Source organism: Bombina bombina, chromosome 3 (assembly GCF_027579735.1).
Source record: "Bombina bombina isolate aBomBom1 chromosome 3, aBomBom1.pri, whole genome shotgun sequence".
NCBI classification, from domain to species: Eukaryota; Metazoa; Chordata; class Amphibia; order Anura; family Bombinatoridae; genus Bombina; species Bombina bombina.
In genome coordinates, this window is record NC_069501.1 from 819,336,493 (window position 1) to 819,348,626 (window position 12,134).

Here is a 12,134-nt window from a genome sequence, read left to right on the forward strand (position 1 = left end):
AAGCCATTAGATCTATTTCTGGAAGTTCCCACATTTGAACAATCTGAAGAAATACCTCTGGGTGAAGAGACCATTCGCCCGGATGCAACGTTTGGCGACTGAGATAATCCGCTTTCCAATTGTCCATACCTGAGATATGAACCGCAGAGATTAGACAGGAGCTGGATTCCGCCCAAACCAAAATTCGAGATACTTCTTTCATAGCCAGAGGACTTTGATGATTGATGTATGCCACAGTTGTGACATTGTCTATCTGAAAACAAATGAACAACTCTCTCTTCAGAAGAGGCCAAGACTGAAGAGCTCTGAAAATTGCACGGAGTTCCAAACTATTGATCGGAAAACTCACCTCCTGAGATTCCCAAACCCCTTGTGCCGTCAGATACCCCCACACAGCTCCCCAACCTGTAAGACTTGCATCTGTTGAGATTATAGTCCAGGTCGGAAGAACAAAGAAGCCCCCTGAACTAAACGATGGTGATCTGTCCACCATGTCAGAGAGTGTCGTAAAATCGGTTTAAAGATATTAATTGAGATATCTTTGAGTAATCCCTGCACCATTGGTTCAGCATACAGAGCTGAAGAGGTCGCATGTGAAAACGAGCAAAGGAGATCGCATCTGATGCGGCAGTCCTAAGACCCAACATTTCCATGCATAAGGCTACCAAAGGGAATGATTGTGACTGAAGGTTTTGACAAGCTGATATCAATGTTAAACTTCTCTTGTCTGACAAGGACAGAGTCATAGACACTGAATCTATCTAGAAACCTAAAAAGGTTACCCTTGTCTGAGGAATCAATGAACTGAATGGTAAATTGATCCTCCAACCATGAACTTGAAGAAACAACACAAGTCGATTCGTATGAGATTCTTCGAAAATGAGAAGACTGAGCAAGTACCAAGATAACGTCCAAATAAGGAAATACCAAAACCCTGTTCTCTGATTACAGAAAGAAGGGCACCGAGAACTTTTGAAAAAAATTCTTGGAACTGAGGCTAGGCCAAACGGTAGAGCCACAAAACTGGTAATGCTTGTCTAAAAAGAGAATCTCAGACACTAAAAGTGATCTGGATGAATCGGAATATGCAGATACACATCCTGTAAATCTATTGTAGACATATAATGCCCTTGCTAAACAAAAGGCAGGATAGTCCTACAGTAACCATCTTGAATGTTGGTATCCTAACATAACGATTCAATAATGATAGATCCGGAACTGGTCTGAAGGAATTGACCTTCTTTGGTACAATGAAGAGATAAAATAAAACCCCAGCCCCTGTTCTGGAACTGGCATAAATACTCCAGCCAACTCTAGATCTGAAACACATTTCAGAAATGCTGAGCTTTTGCTGTGTTAACTGGGACACGGGAAAGAAAAAAATCTCTTAGCAGGAGGCCTTAACTTGAAGCCAATTCTGTACCTTTCTGAAACAATGTTCTGAAACCAGAGATTGAGAACGGAATTGATCCAAATTTCTTTGAAGAAAACGTAATCTGCCCCATACCAGCTAAGCTGGAATAAGGGCCGCATCTTCATAGGTACTTAGGAGCTGGCTATAGGTTTCTATAAGGCTTGGATATATTCCAAACTGGAAATAGTTTCCAAACTGATACCGCTCCTGAGGATGAAGGATCAGGCTTTTGTTCCTTGTTGTGAGGAAAGGAACGAAAATTATTATTTAACCTGGAAAGAAAGGGAAAGCAAAGTTGACTTAGAAGACATATCAGCATTCCAAGTTAAATCCATAAAGCTTTTCTAGCTGAAATAGCTAGAGACATATACCTGACATCAACTCTAATGATATTAAAAGATGGTATCACCAATAAAATTATTAGCATGTTATAGAATAATAATAATGCTATAAAATTATGATCTGTTACTTGTTGCGCTAAAGCTTCTAACCAAAAAGTTGAAGCTGCAGCAACATCCGCTAAAAATATAGCAGGTCTAAGAAGATTACCTGAACATAAGTAAGCTTTTCTTAGAGAGGATTCAATTTTCCTATCTAAAGGATCCTTAAATGAAGTACTATCTGCCGTAGGAATAGTAATACATTAGCAGGAGTAGAGACAGCCCCATAACCTTAGGGATTTTAGTCCCAAAAAACTCTAATCTGTCAGATGGCACAGGATATAATTGCTTAAACGTCTAGAAAGAGTAAATAAATTACCCAAATTATTCCATTCCCTGGAAATTACTTCAGAAATAGCATCATGGAGATAAAACACTTCTGGAATAACTACAGGAGATTTAAAAACCTTATTCAAACGTTTACACTTAGTATCAAGAGTACCAGAATCCTCTATTTCTAATGCAAATAATACTTCTTTAAGTAAAGAACGAATAAATTCCATCTTGAACAAATACAAAGATTTATCAGCATCAACCTCTGAGACAGAAACCTCTGAACCAGAAGAACCATTATCAGTATCAGAATGATGATGTTCATTTAAAAATTCATCTGAAAAAAGAGAAGTTTTAAAAGACTTTTATGTATACTAGAAGGAGAAATAACAGACATAGCCTTCTTAATGGATTTAAAAAATAAAATCTCTTATGTTATCAGGAACACTCTGAAAATTAGATGTTGACGGAACAGCAACAGGTCATGTAACAGTACTAAAGGAAATTTTATCTGCATTAATAAGTTTGACATGACATGCAATACAAACAACAGCTGGAGAAACAGATACCAAAAGTTTATAGAAGATACACTTAGCTTGGTAGCTCCAGCACTGGGCAGTGATTTTCCTGAAGTATCTTCTGACTCAGTTGCAACGTGGAACATCTTGCAATATGTAAAAGAAAAAAACAACATATAAAGCAAAATTGATCAAATTCCTTAAATGACAGTTTCAGGAATGGGAAAAAAATGCCAGTGAACAAGCTTCTAGCAACCAGAAGCAGTAAATAATGAGACTTAAATAATGTGGAGACAAAAATGACGCCCATATTTTTTAGCGCCAAAAAAGACGCCCACATTATTTGGCGCCTAAAAGCTTTTGGCGCCAAAAATGATGCCACATCCAGAATGCCGACATCTTTGACGCAAAAAAACGTCAAAAAATGACGCAACTTCCGGCGACACGTATGACGCCGGAAACAGAAAAAAAATTTTGCGCCAAAAAAGTCCGCGCCAAGAATGACGCAATAAAATGAAGCATTTTCTGCCCCCGCGAGCCTAACAGCCCACAGGGAAAAAGTCAAATTTTTTAAGGTAAGAAAAAATGATTGAAACAAATGCATTTATCCCAAATATGAAACTGACTGTCTGAAAAATAAGGAATGTTGAACATTCTGAGTCAAGGCAAATAAATGTTTGAATACATATATTTAGAACTTTATAAACAAAGTGCCCAACCATAGCTTAGAGTGTCACAGAAAATAAGATTTACTTACCCCAGGACACTCATCTACATGTTTGTAGAAAGCCAAACCAGTACTGAAACGAGAATCAGCAGAGGTAATGGTATATATAAGAGTATATCGTTGATCTGAAAAGGGAGGTAAGAGATGAATCTCTACGACCGATAACAGAGAACCTATGAAATAGACCCCGTAGAAGGAGATCACTGCATTCAAATAGGCAATACTCTCCTCACATCCCTCTGACATTCACTGCACGCTGAGAGGAAAACCGGGCTCCAACTTGCTGCGGAGCGCATATCAACGTAGAATCTAGCACAAACTTACTTCACCACCTCCATCATAGGCAAAGTTTGTAAAACTGAATTGTGGGTGTGGTGAGGGGTGTATTTATAGGCATTTTAAGGTTTGGGAAACTTTGCCCCTCCTGGTAGGAATGTATATCCCATACGTCACTAGCTCATGGACTCTTGCTAATTACATGAAAGAAAATATTTTTCTGTTTGTGTGCGTCATACTTGGCGCCAAATATTTTCATTATTTAAAACCCCATTCCTATATGCCTCTTGCCTTTTTCTCTATCAGAGGGCTATGCTGTTTAAATTTTTTCCCATTCCTGCCATATAAAGAAATTGATAATTTTGCTTTATATGTTGTTTTTTTCTATTACATTTCAAGATGTCTCAATCTGATCCTGTCTCAGAAATCACTGTTGGATCCCTGCTGCCTGATAACAGTTCTACCAAAGTTAAGTGCATTTGTTGTAAACTTGTGTAGGTTATTTCTCCAGCTGTGGTTTGTAATAGTTGTCATGATAAACTTTTACATGCAGAGAATGTATCCATCAGTAGTAGTTCATTACCTGTTGCTGTTCCCTCCCTCTATTCAGAAGACTTTGTCTGTCATCCCGCCTTCTAATAAACGTAAAAGGTCTTTGAAATTTCCGGCAACATGCTCTGATGAGGATCTATCTGGTTCAGAAGATCCTACCTCATATATTGATACTGACAAATCTCCATATTTATTTAAAATGGAGTGTATTCATTCTTTGTTAAAAGAAGTGTTGATTACATTGGATATGGAGGAAACTAGTCCTCTTGATATTCAAACTAGTAAACGTTTAAATTCTGTTTATAAACCTCCTGTGGTTACTCCAGTTCCTGATGCTATTTCTGATATGATTTCTAAGGAATGGATTAGGCCTGGTACTTCTTTTATTCCTTCTTCAAGGTTTCAAAATATTGTATCCTTTGCCAGCAGTTAATTTAGAGTTTTGGGAAAAGATCCCCAAAGTTGATGGGGCTATCTCTACTCTTGCTAAATGTACTACTATTCCTACAGAAAATAGTACTTCTTTTAAGGATCCTTTAGATAGGAAACTTGAATCTTATCTAAGGAAAGCCTATTTATATTCAGGTCATTGTCTCAGGCCTGCAATTTCTTTGGCTGATGTTGTAGCTTCTTCAACTCTTTGGTTGGAGACTTTAGCACAACAAGTATTTGATCCTGAATTGTCTAGCATTGTTAACTTGATTCAACATGCTAATAATTTTATTTGTGATGCCATTTTTGATATCATCAAAATTGATGTTAAATCTATGTCTTTAGCTATTTTAGCTAGAAGAGCTTTGTGGCTTAAATCTTGGAATGCTGACATGACTTCTAAGTCCAGATTGCTATCTCTTTCTTTCCAAGGTAATAAGTTATTTGGTTCTCAGTTGGATTCAATAATTTCAACTGTCACTGGGGAGAAGGGAGTTTTTTTGCCTCAGGATAAAAGACCTAAGGGTAAATCTAAAGCTTTTAACCATTTTCGTTCCTTTCGACAAAATAAGGAACAGAAACCTAATCTTTCCCCAAGGAATCTGTTTTTAATTGGTTGCCTTCTTCAAATTGGAATAAATCCAAGCCATTTAAGAGATCAAAGCCAGCCCCCAAATGCGCATGAAGGTGCGGCCCTTATTCCAGCTCAGCTGGTAGGGGGCAGATTAAGGTTTTTCAGATGTTTGGACCAATTCGGTTCAAAATCAATGGATTCAGAGTATTGTCTCTCAGGGGTACAGAATAGGATTCAGAGTAAGACCGCCTGTGAGAAGATTTTTTTCTCTCACAAATTCCAGCAAAGGCTCAGGCTTTCTTGAAGTGTGTTTCAGACCTGGAGTTATCAGGGGTAATCATGCCAGTTCAGTTTCAGGAACAGGGTCTGGGATTTTATTCAAATCTATTCATTGTCCCAAAGAGAGAAAATTTTAGGTCTCATGACTGCAGCATCGGACACGATCCCCTTTGCTCGTTTTCATATGAGACCTCTCCAGCTTTGTATGCTGAATAAATGGTGTAGGGATTATACAAGGATATCACAATTAATATCCTTATATCCCAATGTTTGACCATCTCTGACTTGGTGGTTAGACCACCATCGTATAGTTATAGGGGCCTCTTTGGTTCGTCCAACCTGGACTGTGATCTCAACAGATGCAAGTCTTTCAGGTTGGGGAGCTGTTTGGGGATCTCTGACAGCACAAGGGTTTTGGAAATCTCAAGAGCCGAGATTACCAATCAATATTTTGGAACTCCATGCAATTTTCAGGGCTCTTCAGGCTTGGCCTCTGTTGAAGAGAGAACCGTTCATTTGCTTTTAGACAGACAATATCCCAGCTATGGCATATGTGAACAATCAGGGTGGGACTCACAGTCCCCTAGCTATGAAAGAAGTATCTCAAATACTTTCTTGGGCAGAATCTAGCTCTTGTCTAATTTCTGCGGTACATATCCCAGGTGTAGACAATTGGGAAGCGGATTATCTCAGCCGTCAGACTTTACATCCGGGGGAGTGGTCCCTCCATCCAGATGTATTTTCTCAGATTGTTCAGATGTGGGGTCTTCCAGAAATAGATCTGATGGCTTCTCATCTAAACAAGAAACTTCCCAGGTACCTGTCCAGGTCCAGGGATCTTCAGGCGGAAGCAGTGGATGCGTTGACACTTCCTTGGTGTTACCAACCTGCTTATATTTTCCCGCCTCTAGTTCTTATTCCAAGAGTGATCTCCAAAATCATCATGGAACAGTCGTTTGTATTGTTAGTAGCTCCAGCATGGCCTCACAGGTTTTGGTATGCGGATCTTGTTTGGATGTCCACTTGCCAACCGTGGCTTCTTCCATTAAGGCTGGACCTTCTGTCTCAAGGTCCGTTTTTCCATCAGGATCTCAAATCATTAAACTTGAAGGTATGGAAATTGAATGCCTAGTGCTTAGTCATAGAGGTTTCTCTGACTCAGTGATTAATACTATGTTACAGGCTCGTAAATCTGTTTCTTGAAATATTTATTATCGAGCTTGGAAGACTTATATTTCAAAGTGTTCTTCTCATAAATTCTTTTGGCATTGTTTCAGAATTCCTAGAATTTAATAGTTTCTTCAGGATGGTTTGGATAAGGGTTTGTCTGCAAGTTCCTTGAAGGGACAAATCTCTGCTCTTTCTGTCTTATTTCACAGAAAGATTGCTAAGCTTCCTGATATTCACTTTTTTGTACAGGCTTTGGTTCGTATCAAGCCTGTCATTAAATCAATCTCTCCTCCTTGGAGTCTTAGTTTGGTTTTGAAGGCTTTACAGGCTCCTCCATTTGAGCCTATGCATTCTTTGGATATTAAACTACTTTCTTGGAAAGTGTTGTTCCTTTTTGATCATGTCTTCTGCTAGAAGAGTTTCTGAATTATCTGCTCTTTCTTGTGAATCTCCTTTTCTGATTTTTCATCAGGATAAGGCGGTTTGCGGACTTCATTTAAATTTTTACCTAAGGTTGTGAATTCTAACAACATTAATAGAGAAATTATTGTTCCTTCCTTGTGTCCTAATCCTAAGAATTCATTGGAGAAATCCTTACATTCTTTCGATGTGGTAAGAGCTTTGAAATATTATGCTGAAGCTACTAAAGATTTCAGGAAAACTTCTAGTCTATTTATCTTTTCTGGTTCTAGGAAAGGTCAGAAGGCTTCTGCCGTTTCCTTGGCATCATGGTTAAAGCTTTTGATTCATCAAGCTTATTTGGAGTCTGGTCAAGCCCCGCTTCAGAGAATTACAGCTCATTCTACTAGGTCAGTCTCCAGTTCGTGGGCTTTTAAGAATGAAGCTTCAGTTGATCAGATTTGCAAAGCAGCAACTTGGTCTTCTTTGCATACATTTACTAAATTCTACCATTTTGATGTATTCACTTCTTCGGAAGCAGTTTTTGGTAGGAAAGTTCTTCAGGCAGCTGTTTCAGTTTGATTCTTCTGCTTATGTTTTAAGTTTTTTCTTTTCATTTCATGAGAATTAACTTATATTTTGGGTTGTGGATTATTTTTTTAAGCAAGAAATTGCTGTTTTTATTGTTATCCCTCCCTCTCTAGTGTCTCTTGCGTGGAGTTCCACATCTTGGGTATTGCTATCCCATACGTCGCTAGCTCCTGGACTCTTGCCAATTACATGAAAGAAAACCTAATTTATGTAAGAACTTACCTGATAAATTCATTTCTTTCATATTGGCAAGAGTCCATGAGGCCCACCCTTTTTATGTTAGTTATGATTTTTTTTTGTATAAAGCACAATTATTTCCAAATTCCTTTGTTGATGCTTTTTTACTCCTTTCTTTATCACCCCACTACTTGGCTATTCGTTAAACTGAATTGTGGGTGTGGTAGGCATTTTGAGGTTTGGGAAACTTTGCCCCTCCTGTATATCCCATACGTCACTAGCTCATGGACTCTTGCCAATATGAAAAAAAAAGAATTTATCAGGTAAGTTCTTACATAAATTATGTTTTTCCGGCAACTTTTTCACTCTGATGTTTCTCCTACTGTTCCTTGTTCCCTCGGCAGAATGACAGGGGGATGAGGGAAGTGGGGGAGGTATTTAAGCCTTTGGCTGGGGTGTCTTTGCCTGCTCCTGGTGGGGAGGTTTAGTATTTCCCACAAGTAATGAATGCAGCTGTGGACTCTCCCTGTACAGAAGGAAAGGAAATGATCTGGTAAGCATAATTTATGTTTTCTTTGATCCTTTGGTATCTTTATTTAAATATAAGCTTAGGAGCCGGACCGTTTTTGGTTCAGCACCTGGGTAGCACTTGCTGATTAGTGGTTACATTTCAGAGACCAATCAGAAAGTGCTACCCAGGTTCTAAACTAAAAATGGGCCGGGTCCTATGCTTACATTCTTGCTTTTTTAAATAAAGATACCAAGAGAACGAAGACAAATTGATGATAGTAGTAAATTAGAAAGTTGCTCAAAATTGCATGCTAGACTATTCCTTTAAGTATAAACATTAAAAAAATATTTAAAATGTAATAATAGAAGTGAATTGGAAAGTTTTTTAAAATTGTATGTTCTATACAAATTCCTGTCCTTGTCAGAATCATGAGTAAATTGTTTCTTTTCCTCATGTTTGCGGTTGAATTTAAAGGAATAGAAAACCCCAACATTTTCCTTCATGATTTGGATAGAACAATTTTAAACAACTTTCCAATTTACTTCTATTATCAAATTTGCTTCATTCTCTTGTTATGCTTTGCAGAAGGAACAGCAGTGCTCTACTGGCAGCTCGCTAAACACATCCGGTTAGCCAATTACAAGAGACAGATGTGTGCAGGTACCAATCAGCATCCAGCTCCCACTAGTGTAGGATTTGTGGGTATACTTTTTCAACAAGGGATACTTACAGAATGAAGCACATTTGAAAATAGCAGTGAATTTAAAGGTGTTCAGTGCTCTATGTGAATCATGCAAGTTTAATTTTGACTTTCCTATCCCTTTAATTAAAGTATGCAAACATTTAATCATGGTTAAATACAATTAAGGCAATAGTTAATTTGTAGCAATGTATTCTTACATGTTTAATCGGGTTCTTTATTTTAGGGTGTCCTGAAGAATAGATGGTCTATACTCTACCTCTTGCTTAGCCTCAGTGAAGAGCCTCGAAAACTGCCAAACAAGGTAAGCTACAAACTTGTTCCAAAAAGTGACAACTGGCATTTGTATGTCTTTTTAAAGTGATGGTAAATTTTATTCTATAAAAATGTTCTGGCTGCACTGTTTAAGTGTTCCAGTGCATCAAGAGAAAAGTGCTGTTTGAAAATAAGACAACTCCCCTAGCCTTTCCCAGTCTGAAAAGCTGTTTTTCTTTCATGTAATTAGCAAGAGTCCATGAGCTAGTGACGTATGGGATATACATTCCTACCAGGAGGGGCAAAGTTTCCCAAACCTCAAAATGCCTATAAATACACCCCTCACCACACCCACAATTCAGTTTTACAAACTTTGCCTCCGATGGAGGTGGTGAAGTAAGTTTGTGCTAGATTCTACGTTGATATGTGCTCCGCAGCAAGTTGGAGCCCGGTTTTCCTCTCAGCGTGCAGTGAATGTCAGAGGGATGTGAGGAGAGTATTGCCTATTTGAATGCAGTGATCTCCTTCTACGGGGTCTATTTCATAGGTTCTCTGTTATCGGTCGTAGAGATTCATCTCTTACCTCCCTTTTCAGATCGACGATATACTCTTATATATACCATTACCTCTGCTGATTCTCGTTTCAGTACTGGTTTGGCTATCTGCTATATGTAGATGAGTGTCCTGGGGTAAGAAGTATCTCGAATTTTGGTTTGGGCGGAATCCAGCTCCTGTCTAATCTCTGCGGTTCATATCCCACGTGTAGACAATTGGGAAGCGGATTATCTCAGTCGCCAAACGTTGCATCCGGGCGAATGGTCTCTTCACCCAGAGGTATTTCTTCAGATTGTTCAAATGTGGGAACTTCCAGAAATAGATCTGATGGCGTCCCATCTAAACAAGAAACTTCCCAGGTATCTGTCCAGATCCCGGGATCCTCAGGCGGAGGCAGTGGATGCATTATCTCTTCCTTGGAAGTATCATCCTGCCTATATCTTTCCGCCTCTAGTTCTTCTTCCAAGAGTAATCTCCAAGATTCTGAAGGAATGCTCGTTTGTTCTGCTGGTAGCTCCGGCATGGCCTCACAGGTTTTGGTATGCGGATCTTGTCCGGATGGCCTCTTGCCAACCGTGGACTCTTCCGTTAAGACCAGACCTTCTGTCACAAGGTCCTTTTTTCCATCAGGATCTGAAATCCTTAAATTTAAAGGTATGGAGATTGAACGCTTGATTCTTGGTCAAAGAGGTTTCTCTGACTCTGTGATTAATACTATGTTACAGGCTCGTAAATCTGTATCTCGAGAGATATATTATAGAGTCTGGAAGACATATATTTCTTGGTGTCTTTCTCATCATTTTTCCTGGCATTCTTTTAGAATACCGAGAATTTTACAGTTTCTTCAGGATGGTTTAGATAAGGGTTTGTCCGCAAGTTCTTTGAAAGGACAAATCTCTGCTCTTTCTGTTCTTTTTCACAGAAAGATTGCTATTCTTCCTGATATTCATTGTTTTGTACAAGCTTTGGTTCGTATAAAACCTGTCATTAAGTCAATTTCTCCTCCTTGGAGTTTGAATTTGGTTCTGGGAGCTCTTCAAGCTCCTCCGTTTGAACCTATGCATTCATTGGACATTAAATTACTTTCTTGGAAAGTTTTGTTCCTTTTGGCCATCTCTTCTGCCAGAAGAGTTTCTGAATTATCTGCTCTTTCTTGTGAGTCTCCTTTTCTGATTTTTCATCAGGATAAGGCGGTGTTGCGAACTTCTTTTGAATTTTTACCTAAAGTTGTGAATTCCAACAACATTAGTAGAGAAATTGTGGTTCCTTCATTATGTCCTAATCCTAAGAATTCTAAGGAGAAATCGTTGCATTCTTTGGATGTTGTTAGAGCTTTGAAATATTATGTTGAAGCGACGAAATCTTTTCGTAAGACTTCTAGTCTATTTGTTATCTTTTCCGGTTCTAGAAAAGGCCAGAAAGCTTCTGCCATTTCTTTGGCATCTTGGTTGAAATCTTTAATTCATCTTGCCTATGTTGAGTCGGGTAAAGCTCCGCCTCAGAGAATTACAGCTCATTCTACTAGGTCAGTTTCTACTTCCTGGGCGTTTAGGAATGAAGCTTCCGTTGACCAGATTTGCAAAGCAGCAACTTGGTCCTCTTTGCATACTTTTACTAAATTCTACCATTTTGATGTATTTTCTTCTTCTGAAGCAGTTTTTGGTAGAAAAGTACTTCAGGCAGCGGTTTCAGTTTGAATCTTCTGCTTCTGTTTTTCGTTAAACTTTATTTTGGGTGTGGATTATTTTCAGCAGGAATTGACTGTCTTTATTTTATCCCTCCCTCTCTAGTGACTCTTGTGTGGAAAGATCCACATCTTGGGTAGTCATTATCCCATACGTCACTAGCTCATGGACTCTTGCTAATTACATGAAAGAAAACATAATTTATGTAAGAACTTACCTGATAAATTCATTTCTTTCATATTAGCAAGAGTCCATGAGGCCCGCCCTTTTTTTGTGGTGGTTATGATTTTGTATAAAGCACAATTATTCCAATTCCTTATTTTATATGCTTTCGCACTTTTTTATCACCCCACTTCTTGGCTATTCGTTAAACTGATTTGTGGGTGTGGTGAGGGGTGTATTTATAGGCATTTTGAGGTTTGGGAAACTTTGCCCCTCCTGGTAGGAATGTATATCCCATACGTCACTAGCTCATGGACTCTTGCTAATATGAAAGAAATGAATTTATCAGGTAAGTTCTTACATAAATTATGTTGTTCTGAATGTAAGACGTTCTTATGAGCATTGCACCTTTTTATTACTACATTTCTTTGTTAGACCAAGAGA

General features: G+C 38.6%; 1 protein-coding gene across 1 annotated transcript in view; it reads left to right on the top strand.

Moving 5' to 3' along the window:
* Positions 1 to 12,134, top strand: part of TUBGCP3 (tubulin gamma complex associated protein 3) — a 932,421-nt gene that overhangs the window by 169,852 nt on the left and 750,435 nt on the right. The window contains exon 4 of the mRNA XM_053705469.1: positions 9,260 to 9,337. Coding sequence (XP_053561444.1) covers positions 9,260 to 9,337 — 78 coding nt within the window. The remainder of the gene's footprint in view (positions 1 to 9,259; positions 9,338 to 12,134) is intronic.